We start from the raw sequence: 20,533 nt of genomic DNA, 5'->3' as shown, positions 1-20,533 counted from the left end.
TGGCAGGGGTGGGGGTGGGGTGGATGGGGGACTAGGAGGACCAGAGGGGGAATGGGGAGGAGGAAGGGGAGGAGAACAAGGATTTTTCCTCCTGTATTACCCTTGGAAATTAAAAAAAAACAACAGTAACAACAAACTAATCCAGGGCCTCCCTGGTGGCACAAGGGGTTCAGCACCACACTATGAAGCAATTGCAGCCTCTGCAAGCATAAGTTTGATCCCCGACCAGCCAGGGAGCTACCCACATGGCATGGCAGACCTCTCCTGTCTCCCTGCTGCTCCCCTCAGCAGATATTTCGTCAGTCTGCCTGTTCTGTTCCCCACTCTGTCTCTGGTGAATCCTCTCACCCCCCATACCTCTTGCCTGCACCCCAGCTCTTGTATGCATAAATAAATCTAATATTTAAAAGAAAAAAAAAAAACAAACTAAGCCAAACAACTTAGAACTAAAATTTCTGGTTTTTAAATGTTCACACTTTTACACTCCCAAAAGTGCCCTAAATTATTCTTTCATTAAACAACCAATAAACACATGGGGCTAACTTTTTTTTTTTTTTTAAAGATTTTTTTTTTTTAGAGGCATGTTTATTTATTTATTATATTTGTTTGTTTGTTTTGTTTATACATGCACTGGGTACAGTCAGAAGCGCGGGAGGGTGAGAGAATTCACCAGAGCCAGAGCGGGGAGCAGAGCAGGCAGAAGGACCGAAGTACACTGCTGAGGGGAGCAGCGGGCGGCAGGAGAGGTCTGCGCACCATGTGGGACCCTCCTCCGGTGGCCGGGGAGCAGCCGGGGATCGAACCGGCGCAGCAGAGGCTGCGGGCAGCTTCGCAACCCAGCGCTCAACCGCTGTGCCACCGGGGAGGCATGGGGCTAACTTTTGCAAACCTCTTTCCCCCCAAATTCCAAAAAGTACCCCTAAAAAGAGTCCAGGTCATTTACTCATTTAAAATTTTCAAATCCTAAAATTTTAACAGGGCTCTCAAGCTCTGATGACCATAACCTATTTCTGGTGTATCTTTTTATTGGCACTTTGCCAATAAAAAAAAAATCTTTGTAATCATTAACATGACCATGCTCTATTTTACATGTCTCATCAGTATAAATTATCCAAAGATTACCAAAAAAAAAAAAAAAAGAAGTTACAGGAGGAACAAAATAATCAGTAGGTAAAGAAAGTGCTGATAACAAAACAAAAACAGGGAAGAAGGATGTAAAAAAAATTCTTCAGATTTACCTATTACTTGGTCACTGAGATGTTTTGGTAAATGATCACAAGAACAGTTTTCTCTGCAAGCTAAGGGGGCTGACTGGTATTATGGGGACACAGAGCAGAAGGTCTGAGCCTGTCTTCAGGAGCTGAGAATGCAGCTCACTTACCAAGGAACTTCTTGTTGAGGAGGAGGGAGCCAGAGCCGTTCCAGTGCTTATCCACAAGCTCCAGCAGCTGTCTGAGCACAGTGGCCACATGGGAGGTTCTGGCAGAGATCGGGGGACTGTGGTTTCCTGGCAAACCATACAAACTGCCCAGGTCACTAGAGAGAGGCTCAAGAAAAAAAAAAACAACCCAACCATTTGTCATCCTTACACAAGAAGGGAAATGAGAAGTCACACATTTGAAGTGTTAACATTAAAAAAAGGAAAAGAAAAAAAGTAGGAAAAATGTTTTCATTTCTCAATTTGAACTTGAGAAGAATATTATTTATGATCAAGGCAAGTACAATAACATATTCAAGAATAATTTCAAAGGCAATAGTATCGATAATTTTCTGTAGAAAGTAACTTTGGAGAACAAAAATATTTTGTTTGACATCTATGTATGCATCTATGATTTAATATATAATAATAAACTGCAGAACATTTTTTAAAAGCATGTATCACAAAATGGGAAGTAATTTGATAAACATAACTCATAACAGCTTATATTTAATATATTAATATACAATAAACATACATGTTCTAGAATAACACTTAAATTCTTGTTAGATCAGTACTGAAAGATAATTTTTATTCAGTAAGAATCATATAGATAAATAGATATGTATAAATAGATATGCACAGTAAAATTCACAATTGTTCATTCAGATATGAGATATATGTCTACATTCATTTATGCCTGAATGACTAACAAGCAATCATGAATTTTAATGTATAGTGTATATACCAATCTTTTCAGTAAGGTCTCAGGGACTTCAAGAAAGCTGGTATATATTAAAAACAGCCAAATTATTTCTCAATCTTTTGTTCCTTTGATTTAAAAAAATTGATGGTTGATTAGCTAATACTCTCATATCTGACAACTGTGAAACAGAGCCCCAATGACAGGGATATTTATGATTTGAGTCACACATGGGGCCTATGATTAACAGGGAAAGGCATTACAAATGGGATAAATATTTATTCCACAGATCTGTACTCAGCACTGATCATGTTCACAGAGAGATTTTAATAAGCACTGTGAATATATGAAGAGGTAAAAGATGAGGTCCTTTAAGAAGCTAACAACTTGATGTGGGGAGAAATGTCATAAGGTCTAGCTATACCACAAGGCCACTTTAGAGGTACCTATCAAAAATGAATATTTGATGTCATTGATTTTTCAAATATTGGTAATTTTGTGTTCCATAGAACAAGTAGAAAACATATGGGCCTTTAAGCATTTTCTTTCATTGATCACAATACAGTGAGAGTTGGGGATAATTTTTATGAAATTTAAAATAATTTTGTTATTGTTTTGAGTCATAATTTTCAGTAAATTGTGTCTCTTCAGTCAGTTGGTCAAAAATAAATTTTATAATCATAAGTTCATACACAGTTTAACTGTGTTTCATGGGATTTTTATTTATTTATTTATTTAAAGATTTGTTTATTTATTTATACAAGAATCATGGTACAGGCCAGATGTGCGGGAGGGTGAGAGGATTCACCAGAGACAGAGTGGGGAGCATAACAGGCAGACTGACAGAAATACACTGCTGAGGGGAGCAGTGGGGGAGACAGGAGAGGTCTGCCGTGCCATGTGGGACCCTCGCCGGCCGGCTGGGACTGAACCGGTGCTGCAGAGGCTGCGGACAGCTTCACAGCGCGGCGTTCAACCACCTGAGCCACCAGGGGAGGCCCTCATGGGATTTTAAAAAATAACTTTTTTAAATGTTCTTTTAAGAATTTTTTTAAAAGTTTTATTTATTTATGCATACAAGAACTGGAGTATAGGCCAATAGGGGGGTGAGAGGATTCACCACAGACAGAGTGGGGAACAGAACAGGCAGATCAACTGAAATGCACTGCTGAGGGGAGAAGTGGGCGAGTCAGGAGAGGTCTGATGCTCCATGTGGGTATCTCCCTGGCCGGGGATTGAACCCATGCTGCAGTGGCTGAGGATAGCTTCATAGGTTGCGTCTTAACCCCTTGTGCCACCAGGAAGGCCCTAGAACTTATTGATATCTTTCTAGAAACTAAACAGTATGTTTCTTTTGCATTTATATTCAAGCAGCTCTTCAATGTAGTTTTTCATACAAAGAAAAGTAGTATCTATCAGGAAAAGAGAAATGGAAATTTTAAAGATAGTCAGAAAAGTACACTGAGATTTTAATTGCTATTTAACAACAGAAAATGAAAGAGGTGGAAAAAAAATTCCTAGAACATATCTTAATAATACAGCATTCCAAATACCCTAAGTGTTGCTATACCTTTACCCTAAATATGTCAACACACAGTGTTCTGGCAAAAAATGGCAGGGGTGGGGGCGGGTAGAGACCAAAAAGTCAGGAAAGTATAAAACTGTTCCTTTGAAGCAAAAAAAAAAAAAAAAAAAAAAAAAAAAAATATATATATATATATATATATATATATATATATATATATATATGGTCACCTCCTAAGTTTTGAAAATTTAATCACTCTGTCTCTGGTGAATCCTCTCACCCTCCACACCATTGGCCTGTATCCCAGTTCTTGTATGCATAAATAAATAAATCTTAAAAAATTAGTAAGAATGAAGTTCTGTTATATAACACTAACTAGCATACTACGATTTTATTAATGATATTGTATATGTGAGACTGGTTCTTGATTTGTTGGTCATTCTCTGAACCATTCTCAGCTAAAATCCCTAGGACAATCTTATTCATCATCTGTTTGCTGCCACTATGGAAAAAATTTAGAATAATTTTAATTTCTAGACAGAAAGGCAATGTTTTTGGAAGAATGTTCTCAAGAAGTTAGTCATTTGTGACCCAAGAAAATGTGTAAACATGATAAGATTATGAATGTCCTGCAAAAGAGATCGCTTTTGACCAAACTACAGTCCCCTCTCCCCCCTTAACTCCATCAACATTTGCATTCCTTCCTGCTGGCAAACTCGGTTGGCCATTTCTTCTCATCAAAGTACTTCCCTGCCATGTTTATGCTCTGGAAGCAGATCAGGGACTCTTCCCTGTGACAGAGATGAAGAAATGCAGAAGAGGGGAAATGACTTTCCCAAGGGCAGAGGAATCACAGGCACTGGACTGACAGTGTTAAACACTAGCTTCCGAAATTTCCTCTCAGCATTTAGCACTCTTGGCCAGAACTGCTGCTTCCTACAACAGAACCCCATTCTGGCTGTGGACCTGATGTATTCCCTGTACGAGCACAAACAAGTCAACACTTGCCTCACTGACAGCAACGTCTCTGAAGCCATGCTTTGGATTCAAGGTGGCAAGGATATTGTCTTTCCTTTTGAATCCTCTTCTTGATGGGCTTAATGATCTTTGGGTTGAATTCTCTCTGCTTTCTGAAGCCCCAGAAGGTAACAGCAGTGTTCGTAAAGAGTCTTCTAGGACAGCGTTGTTTGGGAAAGAACCATGTGCTGACGTTAAGTCACTGAGGCTGGTGGATAACTGTTGTTCTACATTGACCAGCAGAGCAGGGTCACTGTTGAAATGGGTTGTGGCATACAGATCTGTGGAAGACACAGGTTGGGAGATGAATCTGCCCTTCAACTCCCTCAGGGCCCAAGTCTATCCTTATCCTGGAGTCAAAGGATCATAATCTTTACCTGGCATACACTCTAAACTCTAAATTCTCTCTCTCTCTCCAACTGATTGGGGGGGGGGGATATCCCAACTCTCTTTAAATCCAACTATCACCGGGGCCTCGCTGGTGGCGCAGCGGTTGAGCACTGGGTTGCGAAGCTGCCCGCAGCCTCTGCGGTGCCAGCTCGATCCCCTGCTGCTCCCCGGCCACTGGAGGAGGGTCCCACATGGCGCACAGACCTCTCCTGCCGCCCGCTGCTCCCCTCAGCAGTGTACTTCGGTCCTTCTGCCTGCTCTGCTCCCCGCTCTGGCTCTGGTGAATTCTCTCACCCTCCCGCGCTTCTGACTGTACCCAGTGCTTGTATAAACAAAACAAACAAACAAACAAATAAATTAATTTAAAAAAATGCCTTAAAAAATCATAAATCCAACTATCACCATACTCCAAGCCTACCCTAGAGTGGTATGAAGTGGCTGGAAGGCAACATGCATCTCTTCTGACCATCTTCACTTTAAACTCATAAGCAGCATCTTAATTGGGCCTTGTAGTACTCAGTTATCCTAATTTATTACTCTAGTCCATTTACTCTTCCATACTTTAAGATGACTATTTCACATCTCTTTCCTCAAACTTCCAATACCTGGGCCTCTCTAGTGGCGCAAGGAGTTAAGACTCAGCCTATGAGGCTTTCCTCAGCCACTGCAGCACATGTTCAATCCCCGGCCAGGGAGCTACCCACATGGTGTGGCAGACCAGGAGAGGTGGCAGACCTCTCCTGGTCTGCCACACTGGCTTGCCCACTACTCCCCTCAGCAGTGCATTTCAGCCTATCTGCCTGTTCTGTTCCCCACTATCTCTGTGGTGAATCCTCTTACCTACCACCCCTGGCCTGTACCCCAGTTCTTGTATGCATAAATAAATAATTTTTTTTTAAAAACCCACAAAACTTCCAACACCTGATCCTACCTCTTCACTTTTAGGTGATCTCCTTTATTACCTGAGAAAAACAGTGGTAATCAAAGTAAATGTGTACATGATCCCATCCCTAAATCTATCAGCTCACCCTTGTATCCATAAATTCTTTTTTTTTTTTTTTTTGAGGTATAACTGACACATAACATTGTGTTACTTTCAGTTTCTGCCTTCCTTCAGAAATGAACTGTCTAGGGCCTCCCCGGTGGCGCAGCGGTTGAGCGCTGGGTTGCGAAGCTGCCCGCGGCCTCTGCGGCGCCGGTTCGATCCCCGGCTGCTCCCCGGCCCCGGAGGAGGATCCCACATGGTGCGCAGACCTCTCCTGCCGCCCGCTGCTCCCCTCAGCAGTGTACTTCAGTCCTTCTGCCTGCTCTGCTCCCCACTCTGGCTCTGGTGAATTCTCTCACCCTCCCGCGCTTCTGACTGTACCCAGTGCATGTATAAACAAAACAAACAAACAACTATAATAAATAAATAAATAAAGCATGCCTCTATAAAAAAAAAAAAAAAAAAAAAAAAAGAAATGAACTGTCTATGCTTCTAAGATCAACCTCTCCAATGGTAGACTGGATTCTATTTCCTCTTGACTATTCAAGGGTTTTTTTTTTTCCTTGAAACTGTCCCTTTTTACTCCTGCATCCTCTCAACTTTCCCTCTGTTGAATCATTCCCATCAGGATTTCCTTGAATCCATCCTCCTTCTAGCTACAGTTCCATTTCTCTGCTCCCCTTCACTGCAGAATCCTTGAAGGGGTATTGAGTAGCTCTATTGCCTCTCCTCCACGTTTTTTTTTTTTTTTTAACCCAACTCAATAAGCCTTTTATTAACCACAAGTCTCCCAAAGCTACTCACTAATGCATTGCCAAATACGGTAAACACTTCTCAGTCCCAGGCTTACTCCTTCTATAGCAAAGACATCTGATACAATATCGATCACTCCCTCCTTGAAACACATTCCTCAGTTGGTTTCCAAAGTATCACTCCCTCTGACTTTTTTCTCCACCTTACTGGCTACTTCTTTTTTGTTCTTCATGCTGGCTTCTCATCATCTACCTGATTTCTGATTGTTGGAAGGCTCAGGATCAGTCCTCTAAGATCCTTTCCATTCATACTCACTCCTAAGGTGTGATCTCATCCAGTTTCAATTTTCATGCCATCGATCCAATTATAATTCCCAGTCACAGCTTTTCCCCTAAACTCCAGACCAATATGTCCAATTATGGAATTGTCACACCAGAGAATTTTTAATAGCCATCTGAAACTTAAGATGTTTAAACCCAAACTCTTGACATCTACCCTAAAACCTGACCTTCTATTCCTTTGCATCTTGGTAAATAACTCCATTCTTCCAGTCACTCATACTGGAACCCTGGGAGTCAATCTGATCCTCTTTCTTTCATACTTCATCTTTTTTTTTTTTTTTAAAGATTTATTTATTTATTTATTTATTTATACAAGCACTGGGTACAGTCAGAGACACGGGAGGGTGAGAGAATTCACCAGAGCCAGAGCGGAGAGCAGAACAGGCAGAGTGAGGAAGTACACTGCTGAGGGGAGCAGCGGGCTGCTGGAGAGGTCTGCGCGCCATGTGGGACCCTCACCCGGCGGCCGGGGATCGAACCAGTGCTGCAGAGGCTGCGGGCAGCTTTGCAACCCAGCGCTCAACCATTGCACCACCGGGGAGGCCCTTTCATACTTCATCTTTAAACCATCAATAAACCATGAGTTGTTCAGAACATATTCAGAATCTGCTTCTCACTACTTCCACTGCTATCTTTCTAGCCCATGCTACCATCATCTCTTATCTGGATTCTAACCAGATATTAGTTAGAATTTTAATGTTTAAAAACCTTAAATGATTTTAAAATTTCTATTCTTGCTTCCCATTGTTCATTTAAGTAGGATCCTATCAATCTCTGCTACAAACTCTCTCAACAACTTTTCATCTCATCCAAGATAAAAGTCTGCCACCTGAATTCATCTATACATTTCACCTTGTTCACTCTGCTGCAGCTGCACTGACCTCCTCACTGTTCCTTGAACATGCTAAGCATGATCTGGCCTCAGGAACACTGTACTTACTAGAAAGTTCTTCCCTCAGTTATCCACATGGCTTACATTCTCACTTCATTTAAATATATACCTTTGTGATATCTGATCAGAGATGCTTTTCTTGACCGTTTTATCAAAAACATCGCCTCCTCATTACTCCATATACCCTTATATTATTTTTTATCACAGTGCTTATCACAACCTGACAAATATTTGTCAATTTATCATCTGTCTTACCCCATTAAGAATGCAAGCTCTATGATATAGGGACTTATATTTTTTATTATGGTAAAATATACGTTAAAATTTATTTTTGTTTGCTATTTTTATCTGCAGAGCTAGAAGTGTCTAGCACATAGTAGGTATTTGAGAAATTCTGTTGAATAAATAACTCAAGTGGTTTCACAACAATCTAAAGCTAGCTTTTCTCTGCAAGTAATTCAGAATAGAAATGTCTGAGGCCAGGAGAGACTAACTACTACTAGAAATATGTCCCACAATGCTTTTTAACTAAATAAATATGGAGTTCATATTTCAAAAAATTTTCTCTAATATGTTTATCATGTTAAACTTATACCCTGCAAGTTTCTGGAGGTTCAATGGACCACCAGTTACCCTGAAATAAAAATGAATGCTAATTGCTAATACAATTAAGGAAATGTTAATTCCAAAATTTCTAGGTATACCTTCTATTTTAATGTCTACGAAAAAGACCTAGAAACTAATAGGAAGCTATTACCTGAACTAAGTTTCAAAAGCCTTCCAGTGCTGGAGTCAAAGTTTGACAGAGAAGTCTGTAAGTCTCCACAGGAATGGGATGAGGTGGCCTTCATGTCATTTGGAGGCTTTACGCTATATTCTCGGTAGTTCTTGCTTCTTTGAGGCCTTTTACCAAGACTTCCTTGCAGGGACAGAGGTTGAGAATAATGACTATCATAATTTTCCAGATGAACTTTTGAAGGTAACGGATAAGGATGAATCTGGCTAGAATCACCCACATCTAGGCGTTTACCCAATGAGACATCATGAGTAAGGTGATAGGTATCAGGTTTTGATATCATGTCCTTTTCCGGAGAGGAACCTGAAGACTTATTGTCCAAAAAAGATATTCGGTATCCTTCTCTAGTCATCTTTTCTGGGGATCGGACTGTGGATTGGTGAGGTGAGTACCGTCTGAATTCTAACCACCATTAGGGGGGAAAAAAACAAACAAACAATGAGAACTGTTCTTGGCCCAGTTGTGATACCTCTGTTCACTGGATATACTCTGCGTATAATAAAAAAATTCTCAGGAAGAAATGGCTTATAGTTCTGATAAAGGAAAGCATAAAGTGATTAAAGGAGTTCCACATTGAATAACAACAAAACACTGTAAACAATAAAGAATGTATAACATTTTGTAGATACATTTCAAATTAACCTAACCCCCTAGGAATCTCCTTCTAAAACTGTAGCATCTGAGTTTTTTAGATACTACTTTCATATCAAAAACTTTGGCCTACATGACAATAAATGTGATCTTATGTATTCAGTCTATGGAAAATAATAGATCTGTGATTTCATAGATTCCTCACAAGAAAGCTAAGCTCATTCTCAAATTCCACCGAGTTTCTAAATTCACCCATTAAAAAAAAAAGATTTATTTATTTATGCATATAAGAGGATTCACCAGAGACAGAGTGGGGAGCAGAACAGGTGGATTTACTGAAATACAATGCTGAGGGGGTGAGAAAGGAGAGGTCTGCTAGGCCATGTGGGTTAGCTCCCTGGCTGGAGATCGAACTCATGCCGCAGTGGCTGGTGATAGCTTGATAGTGCTGAGACTTTAACCCCTGTGCCACCAGGGAGGCCCCTAAGTTCACCCATTTTTAAAACCACTGTCCTTTTCCAAATTAAATGGCAGGAAAACAAACTCAATGAAAATCTCTGCTATAGGTACCAACCCAACTATAAAGCATTACTGTCAGATAGCTGTGACTGTCATTTCCAAGAAGGTCTCAGAATGGGGCAATAAAGCAGCAGACAAAAAGAGAAGTGTGTGCATTTGAGGGTTTTCAGAGCTTCATATACAGGAAGGGCTTCCTTAGAAACCAAAAATATTTTATCTGACTTGGTCATACTAACTTAAAAATGGTAAAAACAAGTACCTTCTAAGTCTACAGGCCCTATAATATTACCAGCATTCTACCCAAAATAGACAGTGGGAGAAAGCTTAGGTTGTTGAATAATATCTTTATGTAACAAAAAGAATCTAAGAAGAAGTGGCCTGTTTTGTTCTCCACTCTGTCTCTGGTGAATCCCCTCATCACCCGAACCTCAGAACCCCAGTTTTTGTATGAATAAATAAATCTTAAAAAAAAAAGAGAGGGCCTCTCTGGTGGCACAGTGGGTTGAGCGCAGCACTATGAAGCTGTGTGCAGCCTCTACAGTGCGTGTTTGATCCTGGCCAGCGAGAATCCCACATGGTGCAGCAGATCTCTCCTGTCGCGCTTGCGCGCTGCTCCCCTCAGCAGTGTATTTCGGTCAGTCTGCCTGTTCTGCTCGCTGCTCTGCCTCTGGTGAATCCTTTCACCCTCCCACACCTCTGGCCTGTACCCCAGCTCTTGTATAAAAATAAGTAAATCTTAAAAAAAAAAGAGAGAAAGGATGATGATAAAATACAAGCATTTTCAGACAAAAACTGAAAAAGTTCATCACTCACTCTAAAGGAAATTCTAAAACATGTGCCGGAGGGAAAGTATTTCAAAAGGGAAATCTGAGATGAGAAAAAGAAATGAAGAGCCAACAAAGTGGTAAATATATGGATAAATTTAAATTAACTTGGTCTAAAAATAGTGTTTGTGGGAGGTTTTCAGAAATTCAGAAAATTAAAATCTGTAACAATAATACATAAATCAAGAGAAATTAAATGGAGTAAAATACTTTAAGGTTTTTTTACTATCCATGAGAAGAATTAAGTTACTGATTAATTTTAAAATTGTATATGTTAAGGATATATAGAGTTTGGGGAATAATACTAAAAGTATAGAAACAACATATAACTTATAAACTGGTACGGGGAGAAAATGAGGCTTTTATAAAAGCATAATAAATCCCAAAGAAGGCAAGAAAGTTAAAAAAAAAAAAGGAAGAGAGAATAGTCAGCCAAGACACAAAGTGAAGGACAAAAGGAGCCAGGTTACCCATTCTTCAACCAGAAAGGCCTCACGAGTCAGTGAGCACTCAGGGCAGGCCTTCCCGAAGACAGGAAATAATTAGTCCATCACACAGAGGTCCAAGGTTGAGACATCTCCATCTTCTCCTCACATCTAGATTTCTTTGATTAGTGTGGAGAAAAATACTCAGTGAGCAAAATATTTACCATCTTCCTGGTGATTCTCATTTGGTATCTCCCTCCTTGTCACTTCCTGCATCTAAAAAAAGTTTGAAATTTTAGGGAAAGGGAGTAAATGGGTGTTCAGACGTAAACTTACTAGGCCAGGGGTTCAGAACACTTTCCTATTAGTTTTCATCCCTGCAAACTAGGGAAACAGATCTTCCAGCAAAGGTCAAGGTTTAAGTCTATTTTAAGGCAGCTGCAATACAAAGAAATTTTAGTGCTATTTTCTTTTTTCTTTTCTTCAAGATTTATTTATTTATTTATACAAGCACTGGGTACAGTCAGAAGCACAGGAGGGTGAGAGAATTCCCCAGAGCCAGAGTGGGGAGCAGAACAGGCAGACTGACGAAGTACACTGCTGAGGGGAGCAGCGGGCGCAGCAGGAGAGGTCTGCGCGCCATGTGGGACCCTCACCAGTGTTCGGGGATCGAACTGGCACTGCAGAGGCTGTGGGCAGCTTTACAGCCCAGCGCTCAACCACTTCGCCACCAGGGGAGGCCCTTTAGTGCTATTTTCAAGGTCTTGCAAGGAGACTCCTTGAAAATACAAAATAGCCTCAGATGGTAAAGGACAAATCAAGCAGTTAAATACTGTATTTTCTCTACTTTGAAGTGCTCTCTACAAAGAAGTTAGATGGTGCCAGCTTTTTTTTTTTCCCTTGAGTTAACACTGGCTTAAACTACTGTGCATAATTCAAAGATCTAGGCTCACACCTCTTCAGATGTATGTCACCACATCCACCCCATCAATATAGTGGAGAACCCATAGTCCTCCACTATATTCCACTGGACCCCTTCTACACTCTGCTCCCCACCTCTCCTTCTGGTAGTCTCAATTCTACAGTTAGGTTTCTAGGGTTTGTTTTGGGTTGGTTTTGTCTTGAGTTCCCCCCCCCTTTTTTTTTTTTTAAAGATTTATTCATTTATGCATACAAGAACTGGAGTGTAGACCAGAGGTGCAGGGGGTGAGAGGATCCACCAGAAACAGAGTAGGGAGCAGAACAGGAAGATTACTGATATACACTGCTGAGGGTAGGAGCAGGCAAGACAGGAGAGGTCTGGGACTCCATGTGGGTCATCTCCCAGGCCGGGGAGCAAACTCATGTGCAGTGGCTGGCTATAGCTTGATAGCACTGAGACTTAACCCCTGTACCAATAGGGAGACTCTGTTTTGTTTCTGTATGTTCCATATATGAATGAAACCATCCAGAATTTGTCTTTCATCTTCTGGCTAATTCGCTTAAGGTAAACATCTTTTCCAACTTGTTTTTTTTCCTGTTTAAAGAACCCTCATACTTAATTGACCTTTGGTAAAGCTCAACATAGGAGCAACTAGTATTAACAGACTGAAAATTAATCTGAGGCATAATCAAGCAAGGGTTGACACAAAACAGAATGGCACCTAGGGCTTTTTTAAAAAAAAACTTCAAGTATTCAGTATTTTTTCAGTAGTTATTTAGAAAAAGCTATCCCACTTCCTTATTTCTTAAACTAAGAAGATATAGAGCAAGCTATTCAATTTCCTTTTTTCTCTCACTTCAAGAAATCATTTTGAAGTAGGGCTTTTTTTTTAATCTAAAAAGTGCTATTTAACTAATTGTAGATTAGAGCATCCTTTGTCTCCATTTCCTTTAAATCAATATCAAGATTTTAAAAATGGTAACTGAGGTAGTTTCTAAGTCACCCAACTAGAATCACCCACAACAAAGAAACCAACTAAATGCTAATTTGTCTTTTTATAAAAGGAAGGTGTTGAATACTCAAACTGAAAAAGTCTTACTAACTTTTTACTAGTGCAGTGTTGATCCAAATTATGGAAAAATCAGAACCTCCGTGTCTTTTTTCTCATTCTGGTTATTTTCAGCAATTGCATTGCTCATAATTTACCAAAGAAAATGCAAACAAAAGGAGAAGTTAAATATAAAGTAGTCAATTCTGCTTTCTGCATAATATTCACACATATGTCTTATATAATGGTATCTCCCACCTATCATTTTTTTCACTAAAAACTTATTTTTATTGACTAGAGAGAGCTGGGTAAAAACAAAAAACAAAAAAAAAAAACTTATTTTTAATTCTTCCCATATTGCATGATCTCTACTTTCCCATTGCTCACTTCTCTGCTGTCTTTACACCTTAACTTTTCTTTTTTTAGTGTTCTAATGAAGAGACAGCATTGGAAAAGCTACCCCTGACAAGTAAGATTCAGTAATTAATAGGTAGGGATAGAAAATGTAAGAAGCAAGGTAATAGGAGAAGGAGGCCTTGGATAGAGAGGAGAAATTTTAAATTCAGCCCAGAACTATAAAGTTTGCAGCCCTGTTTTAAGGTCAACATTTAAAATTACATAAAACATGCTAAGATTAGGGCCTCCCCTGGTGGCGCAGGCAGTTGAGCACCACGCTATGAAGCTGTCCGCAGCCTCTGCAGCACCGGTTGGATCCCAGCCAGCCGGGGAGGGTCCCACATGGCGCAGCAGACCTCTTCTGTCCCACCCCCTGCTCCCCTCAGCAGTGTATTTCATCAGTCTGCCTGTTCTGTTCCCAGCTCTGTCTCTGGTGAATCCTCTCACCCTCCTGCGCATCTGGCCTGTACCCTGATTCTTGTATAAATAAATAAATCAATCTTTTAAAAAAGTGCTAAGATTATATATATAAATATACTACATTAGATAAAAGGGTAGTAAAGGAGAAGAAAAGGGGAGATTGAAATTAATATCCTGCCCTGCTCTTTCCCTTTAAGGGATCCAAAATACCTTCAACAAACAAGTCTTCTTAGACTTTCACAAATAATTGAGATTCCACTGAATAATGAGTATTAATCATTGACTAGTCAACAGATCAATAGGAAAGCAAATATATTACCTGTGTCCCCAGTGAGAAAGTGTCTAATTTCTGCTCTGGCATACCGTTGCCCTGGGTTGCAGAAATACTGGTTAGGGAATCCTTTATTTCTCGGCTGGGGAGGGGAATAAAAAGTCCTTTGTTTGAGTCTGTGTTAAAAGAAAAGGCACACAATGAAGCACTGACCAGACTTCAAAGGCAATATATCTTATGGAAATATACTGGAAGAGGAGTCACACAATTGAGAGCTAGTTCTAGTGCCACCGCTTGGAATCCATGTGAACTTGGACAAATTGCTTCACCTCTCTGAATCTCACACTTCATTTGTAAACACTGATAATAAAACCTAACCCTGCCTATTTCTTAGGATTGAGGTGAGGTTAAAACAAGACAATGGATATAAAATGACTTCATAAATTATGAAGCACTCAATAGAAATCAAGAGGAAGGCAAGTATTTTGCACATTTCCTAAATGAATAAATAATGACCTTTGACACCAATTCAATAATCTTCAGCTACAAGGGAAGATGGCTTGGAATAGACTCCTGACATCATATATCTCCAGGGCTGTAAACAGCAGTCAACAGTGACTCATCACTTCAAACCGGCCTCTTCTGCCTTGATTTCTTCATTTGTAAGAGAAAGACTAATCAGGATCTACTTCACAGAGAAGAACCTAAATCTTCAGTGGGTTTTTGTTTTATTTTTTGCCTCTGATTAGAAAAACTTTAAAAAGGAAAAACAAAAACTGATTCCTAGCCTAGCCCATCCTGGAAACTGTTATCACAAAGAGCCAGTTATGATTTCTTTTATAGGACCTCCCCGGTGGCGCAGCGGTTGAGCGCTGGGTTGAGCGCTGGGTTGCGAAGCTGCCCGCGGCCTCTGCGGCGCCGGTTCAATCCCCGGCTGCTCCCCGGCCACTGGAGGAGGGTCCCACATGGCGCGCAGACCTCTCCTGCCGCCCGCTGCTCCCCTCAGCAGTGTACTTCGGGCTTCTGCCTGCTCTGCTCCCCCCTCTGGCTCTGGTGAATTCTCTCACCCTCCCGTGCTTCTGACTGTACCCAGTGCATGTATAAACAAAACAAACAAACAAATAAATAAATAAATAAAACATGCCTCTATTAAAAAAAATTAAAAAAATGATTTATAACACTTGTACAAAAGTTGTGGCACATTTTTGATCAATACTCACTAATTGTGTATTACAATTAGTAATCTGGGATTTGGGGTCTCCTGGGGAAACCTGGGTGAAAATGAGATCGTTTTGGGAGGTTTTTTCCCAAAAGGATTGTGTAAAAATTAAGATAATTTCAAAACCTTAGGCCTGGCCTCCTGCCAGGTCTCATCTTTGGGTTCTGGCAACAGAAAGCTGCTATAAACCAGTGCAACTGAGAATATGGAGTACATAAAACTAGTGTTTTGAAAGCCTAGTCCATCAATCCATTTGGGAGTTCTAAAATTCTTCCTTTTTCTGACTTGCTTTTTGAGGCTGAAATACCCTACTTCTTTGATATAGGATGCTCTTCTACTTGGAAGAATCACTTCTTAAAGTGACATAAGCTCTCAAAGTTTATGTTCTCTGGTTCCCACCACAGCAGTTAAAGCAAAAAAACAAAGAAAAAAACAAAGTGAAGCAGAAATTTTGGGTTTAAGCCTCATTCTTAGTGGAAAGTGAGAATGGTTAGTAAGCTGTGCCATTGGGTTCAGGCCTCCTCTTACTCTTATCTTTTATTTTATTTTTTTTAAAGATTTATTTTATTTATATAAGAGCTAGGGTACAGGTCAGAGGTACAGGAAGGTGAGAGGATTCACCATAGAGCAGGGAGCAGAACAGGCAGATGAACTGAAAGCACTGCAGAGGGGAGCAGCAGGCAAGACAAGAGAGGTCTGCTGCACCATGTGTGTATCTCCCTGGCCGGCCGGGAATCGAACTCGCACTACAGAGGTTGTGGACAGATTCATAGTGCTGTGCTCAACCCACTATGCCACCGGGGAGGCCCTACCCTTATCTTCTAGAATAACACACTTTCCAGTTGTCCAAGACTCTGTTCCATCCTGATTTCCTCTTGGGGCTCCCACTGCACTTATGTTCCTTTCATATTCCCACGTTCTTTTTCTTTCAACCCTACATCTTAGTTCAAGCAATCTCCCCAGATCTGGATTCTCTGCTGAATGATATCAAACTTCTCTTTGGTTTCAGCTGTCACCTAAATCTGGACCAGCCTGAATCTAAATCTCTTAACTCTGATCTCTCTCTTGGTGTTCAGACATCTAAGTTTCTTGAACTGTCCCCTAAAAAGTATCCACAGACATCTCAAAAGTCAGTATGTTCTAAACTGAACTCATTATCTTTACTTCCAGGCCTACGTCTGCTGTGGCCCCATGTCCAGCTCCAACCAGCATCTTAATATTGACATTACTACTCACACAATCCCTCAAGAGATAAGCTTGTTTTTCAACTCTTATTCACCTCAAATCTCATCAGTTTCCTAGTTCTATAGAATCACTTTTTTTTTTTTTGAGGCGATGGATCTTTAATTTAGATGTAATTCACATGCAACTCACCCTTCTACAGTGTACAGCTTAATATCTTTTAGTATATTCACAAAGTTGTACAACCATTACCACCATCTATTTTATTACTCCCAAACAAACCAAATTAGCTGTCACTTGCAAGTCTCTCCTCCCCACTAGCCTCTGGCAACCATCAAAACACTTTTTGTCTCTGGGTTTGCCTATTCTGGACACATAAAAATGGAATAATATATTTGGCCTTTTGTGTCTGGTTTCTTTCATGTGGCATGGTGTTTTTTAGATATACATTGTAGTATCTATCAATTCTTCATTCCTTTTTATGGATGAATAGTATATCTTATGTGAATATACCATATTTTGTTGCTGCATTTATCAGTTGATTGGATTTGGGCTATTATAGACAATGCTACTTTCATTCCCATATAAATGTGTGTGTGGCCACAGGTTTTCATTTCTCTTGGGTGTATACCTATTCGTCAAATTGCTGGGTCAAATGGTAACTCCATATTTAACTTTTTGAGAAACTGCCAAACTGTTTCCCAAAGAAGCTATATCATTTTATTTTTCCCACCAGCATTGATGAGTGTTCCAATTTCTCTGTATCTTCGCTATCATTTTTTTATCTGTCTTTTTTATACTAGCCATCCTAGTGGGTATGAAGTAGTTCTGATTTGTATTTCCCTCATGATTAGTGATACTGAGCATCTTTTCATGAACTTATTGGTCAGTTGTATGTCCTTTGGAGAAATGTCTATTCAAATTCTTTGCCAATTTTGTCTTTTGTTACTGAGAATGTGTTCTTTATATAGACTGGATACTAGACCCTTGTCAGATATATGATTTATAAATATTTCTCCCATGTTGTGGGTTATCTTTTTACTTTCTTTATTCTTTGAATAGATGAAGTCAAATTCATCTATTTCCCCTTTGATTGGTATCCTTTTGGTATCATATCTAAGGTAAAGACTCATTACCTAAACAGAAAAACTGGAGCCTCCCTGGTGGTGCAGGGGTTAAAGACAGAGCGCTATCAAGCTATCACCAGCCACTGCAACATGAGTTTGAATCCCTCCATCCCCAGCCAGGGAGCTGACCCACATATGGCGCAGCAGACCATTCCTGTCATTCCCATTGCTTCCATCAGCAGTGTTTTTCAGTAGATCTGCCTGTTTTGCTCCCCACTTTTGTCTCTGGTGAATCCTCTAACCCCCCACACCGCTGGCCTATACCCCAGTTCTTGTATGCATAAATAAATAAATCTTTGAAAAAAAAAAGAAATCAGGAAAAACGGACACCTAGTTCTACTGCCATTATGGCTAAAGATATCATATTTCACAATCAGGAAATACCAGCAATTTGCATTCTGACAATTTATTCTTTCTTATACTTCAAACATAAAATAGATACAACACTTAATTCTAAAAGCAAATATAACTATGACATTGCTGCCCAGTTCTGGTTTTTACACCTATATAACCAAAGTGATAGGACAATTTAATGTCTCCTTACCACTGAAAATTGTTTGATATTTGAAATGACAGACTGGAAGTGGCCTTCTAATGCTGCTGCAGATGCAAAGAAGTTATAATTGGTTACTTCAACTACTAATAAACATAGCTTGATGAGGTCCTGCTTCACATATCTGGTCAAAAACCTTGTAATCTGCCTAGGGTTGAAACAGAGATGCACTGCCAGATCCCTTTCAAGGAAGGATCTGTTATCTGGCTTTGGGGAGGCATTCCCCCCCGCCCCATTTTTAGCAGTTTTACTCTTCATAGTAGTCTACCTGAGCTATAGAATACTACCTCCTGATGCTATGCCCTTCCAGTGGCAGTCTACAATTAGCACTGAGAAGGCCCAGGCATTTTAGCCTCAGATGGAGCATTCTGAAGGGCAACCCTCATTCTTGAGCTCTCTCTCTGCTCAACTCTCCTGCCTCCCCGTCCTCTTGGTGTTGATCTCCAACAAACATCTTTATACCTGTGATTCCACTGAGATAAATTTTTTTTTTATAAATTTTATTGTTATATTCCCCATACAATTGCAGCCCCCCCATTCTGACCCCAATCCCTCCCCTCCCACCCCCGCCCCCCTAAAAGTGTCTCTGGTTCATAGTTTTTTGTTGATTTTGATTTTCACTTTCTTATAGTTATTCATTTTCCTGGTCCCTTATTTAAGTTTTCTAGATTCCTGCTATGAGTGAGACCATCCGGTATTTTTCTTTTTCTTGAGATAAATTTTTAAGAGTAGAAATAACTATCTAGCACTACTCTCCAAAATAAATGAAGCCTTGCCTTTGATTGCTAATCCCCAATGAAATAATTTAGTCCCTGAATTTTGAGATATTCACATATGAAAACCACTGCAGATATGACAATTGTGAAAGAAAATTGGTGGGGTTTTTCCCCATCATGAAGGGACAGTCTATAACCTTAGTAATCTTGTATTTCCCCCATAAATATTCTGAGATGTCTTTTATTCAAAAATAAACTCTTCTGAAATTTGGACTCCCTAGCAAAACCTTGCAATAAAAATATTAAATATTTTATTTCCAAATATTCTTCTCGTACTCTCAAGGATTTAATCCATCTGTACCTCTTCATTTGCATACACACTGCTACTGTTGCCTGCTTCATGACAGGTTTTCACTACTTCCCACTTGGGAAGTAATTCCTGCCCATCTAACTAAATCTAGTTTAAATCTTTTATCTAGTTTAAGCTCGCTCTCTAAGCCTCACATTCAATCATGCCTCCTATCAAAAACATCTTTGTTACCCATTTTCAAAAGAATAAAATGAAAATTAGTAAACAGCTTCTTTGCAACTGGTCTCTAATTACCATAGCTCTAACCACAAACTAAGTCAATTTCCTAATCTGTCACACCTATATTTGCTGTTCCTACTTTCTCCACATCAAATCCTACCTTCAACTATGCCCACTGAACTCTATTTGAATGCCCAGGTTAAATTAAATGTCTCTTTTGTGAAGTCTTTTCCCAGGTCCCCGGTTTTAGCCTCTCCTCCATAGTTCTGCCACAGTGGAGCTTTCCTCTCACTCTGACCTGTGATCTAATTAGCTGTGACAAATCACTCTCTGAATTAGGAGTATCTGAAAATTTGACAACTGTTGTGTAATCTCCTTGTATTTCTAGCCTCTAACACACGACCTGTCTAGTAGATCTATTCATGTTTGCTGAACTGCTTTAATTTTCCTGAGGTAGAGATGGCTAGTTGTCCCCACCCCCAACTTCCCTAACAACAGCCCTAGACTGCCAACACTTGGATTTCTTATGAGAGAGAAATTAATTTCTTTTTTGCTTAGTCATTATTCTGGGAGGTCTCTGCTATTCCAATTGCGATTTTATCCAACCAAAACATCATCACTGCTAACCCAGGAGAATACCAGGATCAACAGGTTGAACTGGGATGGATTTCAATGAGTTATAAAGAAGATATTGACACAACTGCTAAACACAAGAATTAGCCAGTGAGGATGGTAAATTTTTCTTTGCTATTTTAAAATAAGGTAATTATCAGATACATATATTTTAGGTGTGATTCTATTTAAAGTCAAAACAAGTTGTCTAAACGGATGAACAGGCCCCCCTTCAACTTACAGCATCTATGTGTGCTATTATGCATATACATATAGGATAAATTTAACTTGTCATTAGTAAGGCATCCATTGCTCTCCAAGAATCTACCCAAACCAAGTCTACCAAACCACACCATCATT

The 20,533-nt window shown here is 39.9% G+C and overlaps 1 protein-coding gene across 1 annotated transcript in view; it reads right to left on the bottom strand.

Moving 5' to 3' along the window:
* LRRC36 (leucine rich repeat containing 36) overlaps positions 1 to 20,533 on the bottom strand; it is a gene marked incomplete at both ends in the record, with an annotated part of 50,414 nt that overhangs the window by 5,890 nt on the left and 23,991 nt on the right. The window contains 5 exons of the mRNA XM_084256548.1: positions 1,382 to 1,547; positions 4,654 to 4,943; positions 8,781 to 9,221; positions 11,403 to 11,454; positions 14,284 to 14,411. Coding sequence (XP_084112674.1) covers positions 1,382 to 1,547; positions 4,654 to 4,943; positions 8,781 to 9,221; positions 11,403 to 11,454; positions 14,284 to 14,411 — 1,077 coding nt within the window. The remainder of the gene's footprint in view (positions 1 to 1,381; positions 1,548 to 4,653; positions 4,944 to 8,780; positions 9,222 to 11,402; positions 11,455 to 14,283; positions 14,412 to 20,533) is intronic.

This window comes from Talpa europaea (genome assembly GCF_964194135.1).
Source record: "Talpa europaea genome assembly, chromosome: 16".
NCBI lineage: Eukaryota > Metazoa > Chordata > Mammalia > Eulipotyphla > Talpidae > Talpa > Talpa europaea.
The sequence above is the reverse complement of the archived record's forward strand: the minus strand, read 5'-3'. Positions and strand labels throughout refer to the sequence as shown.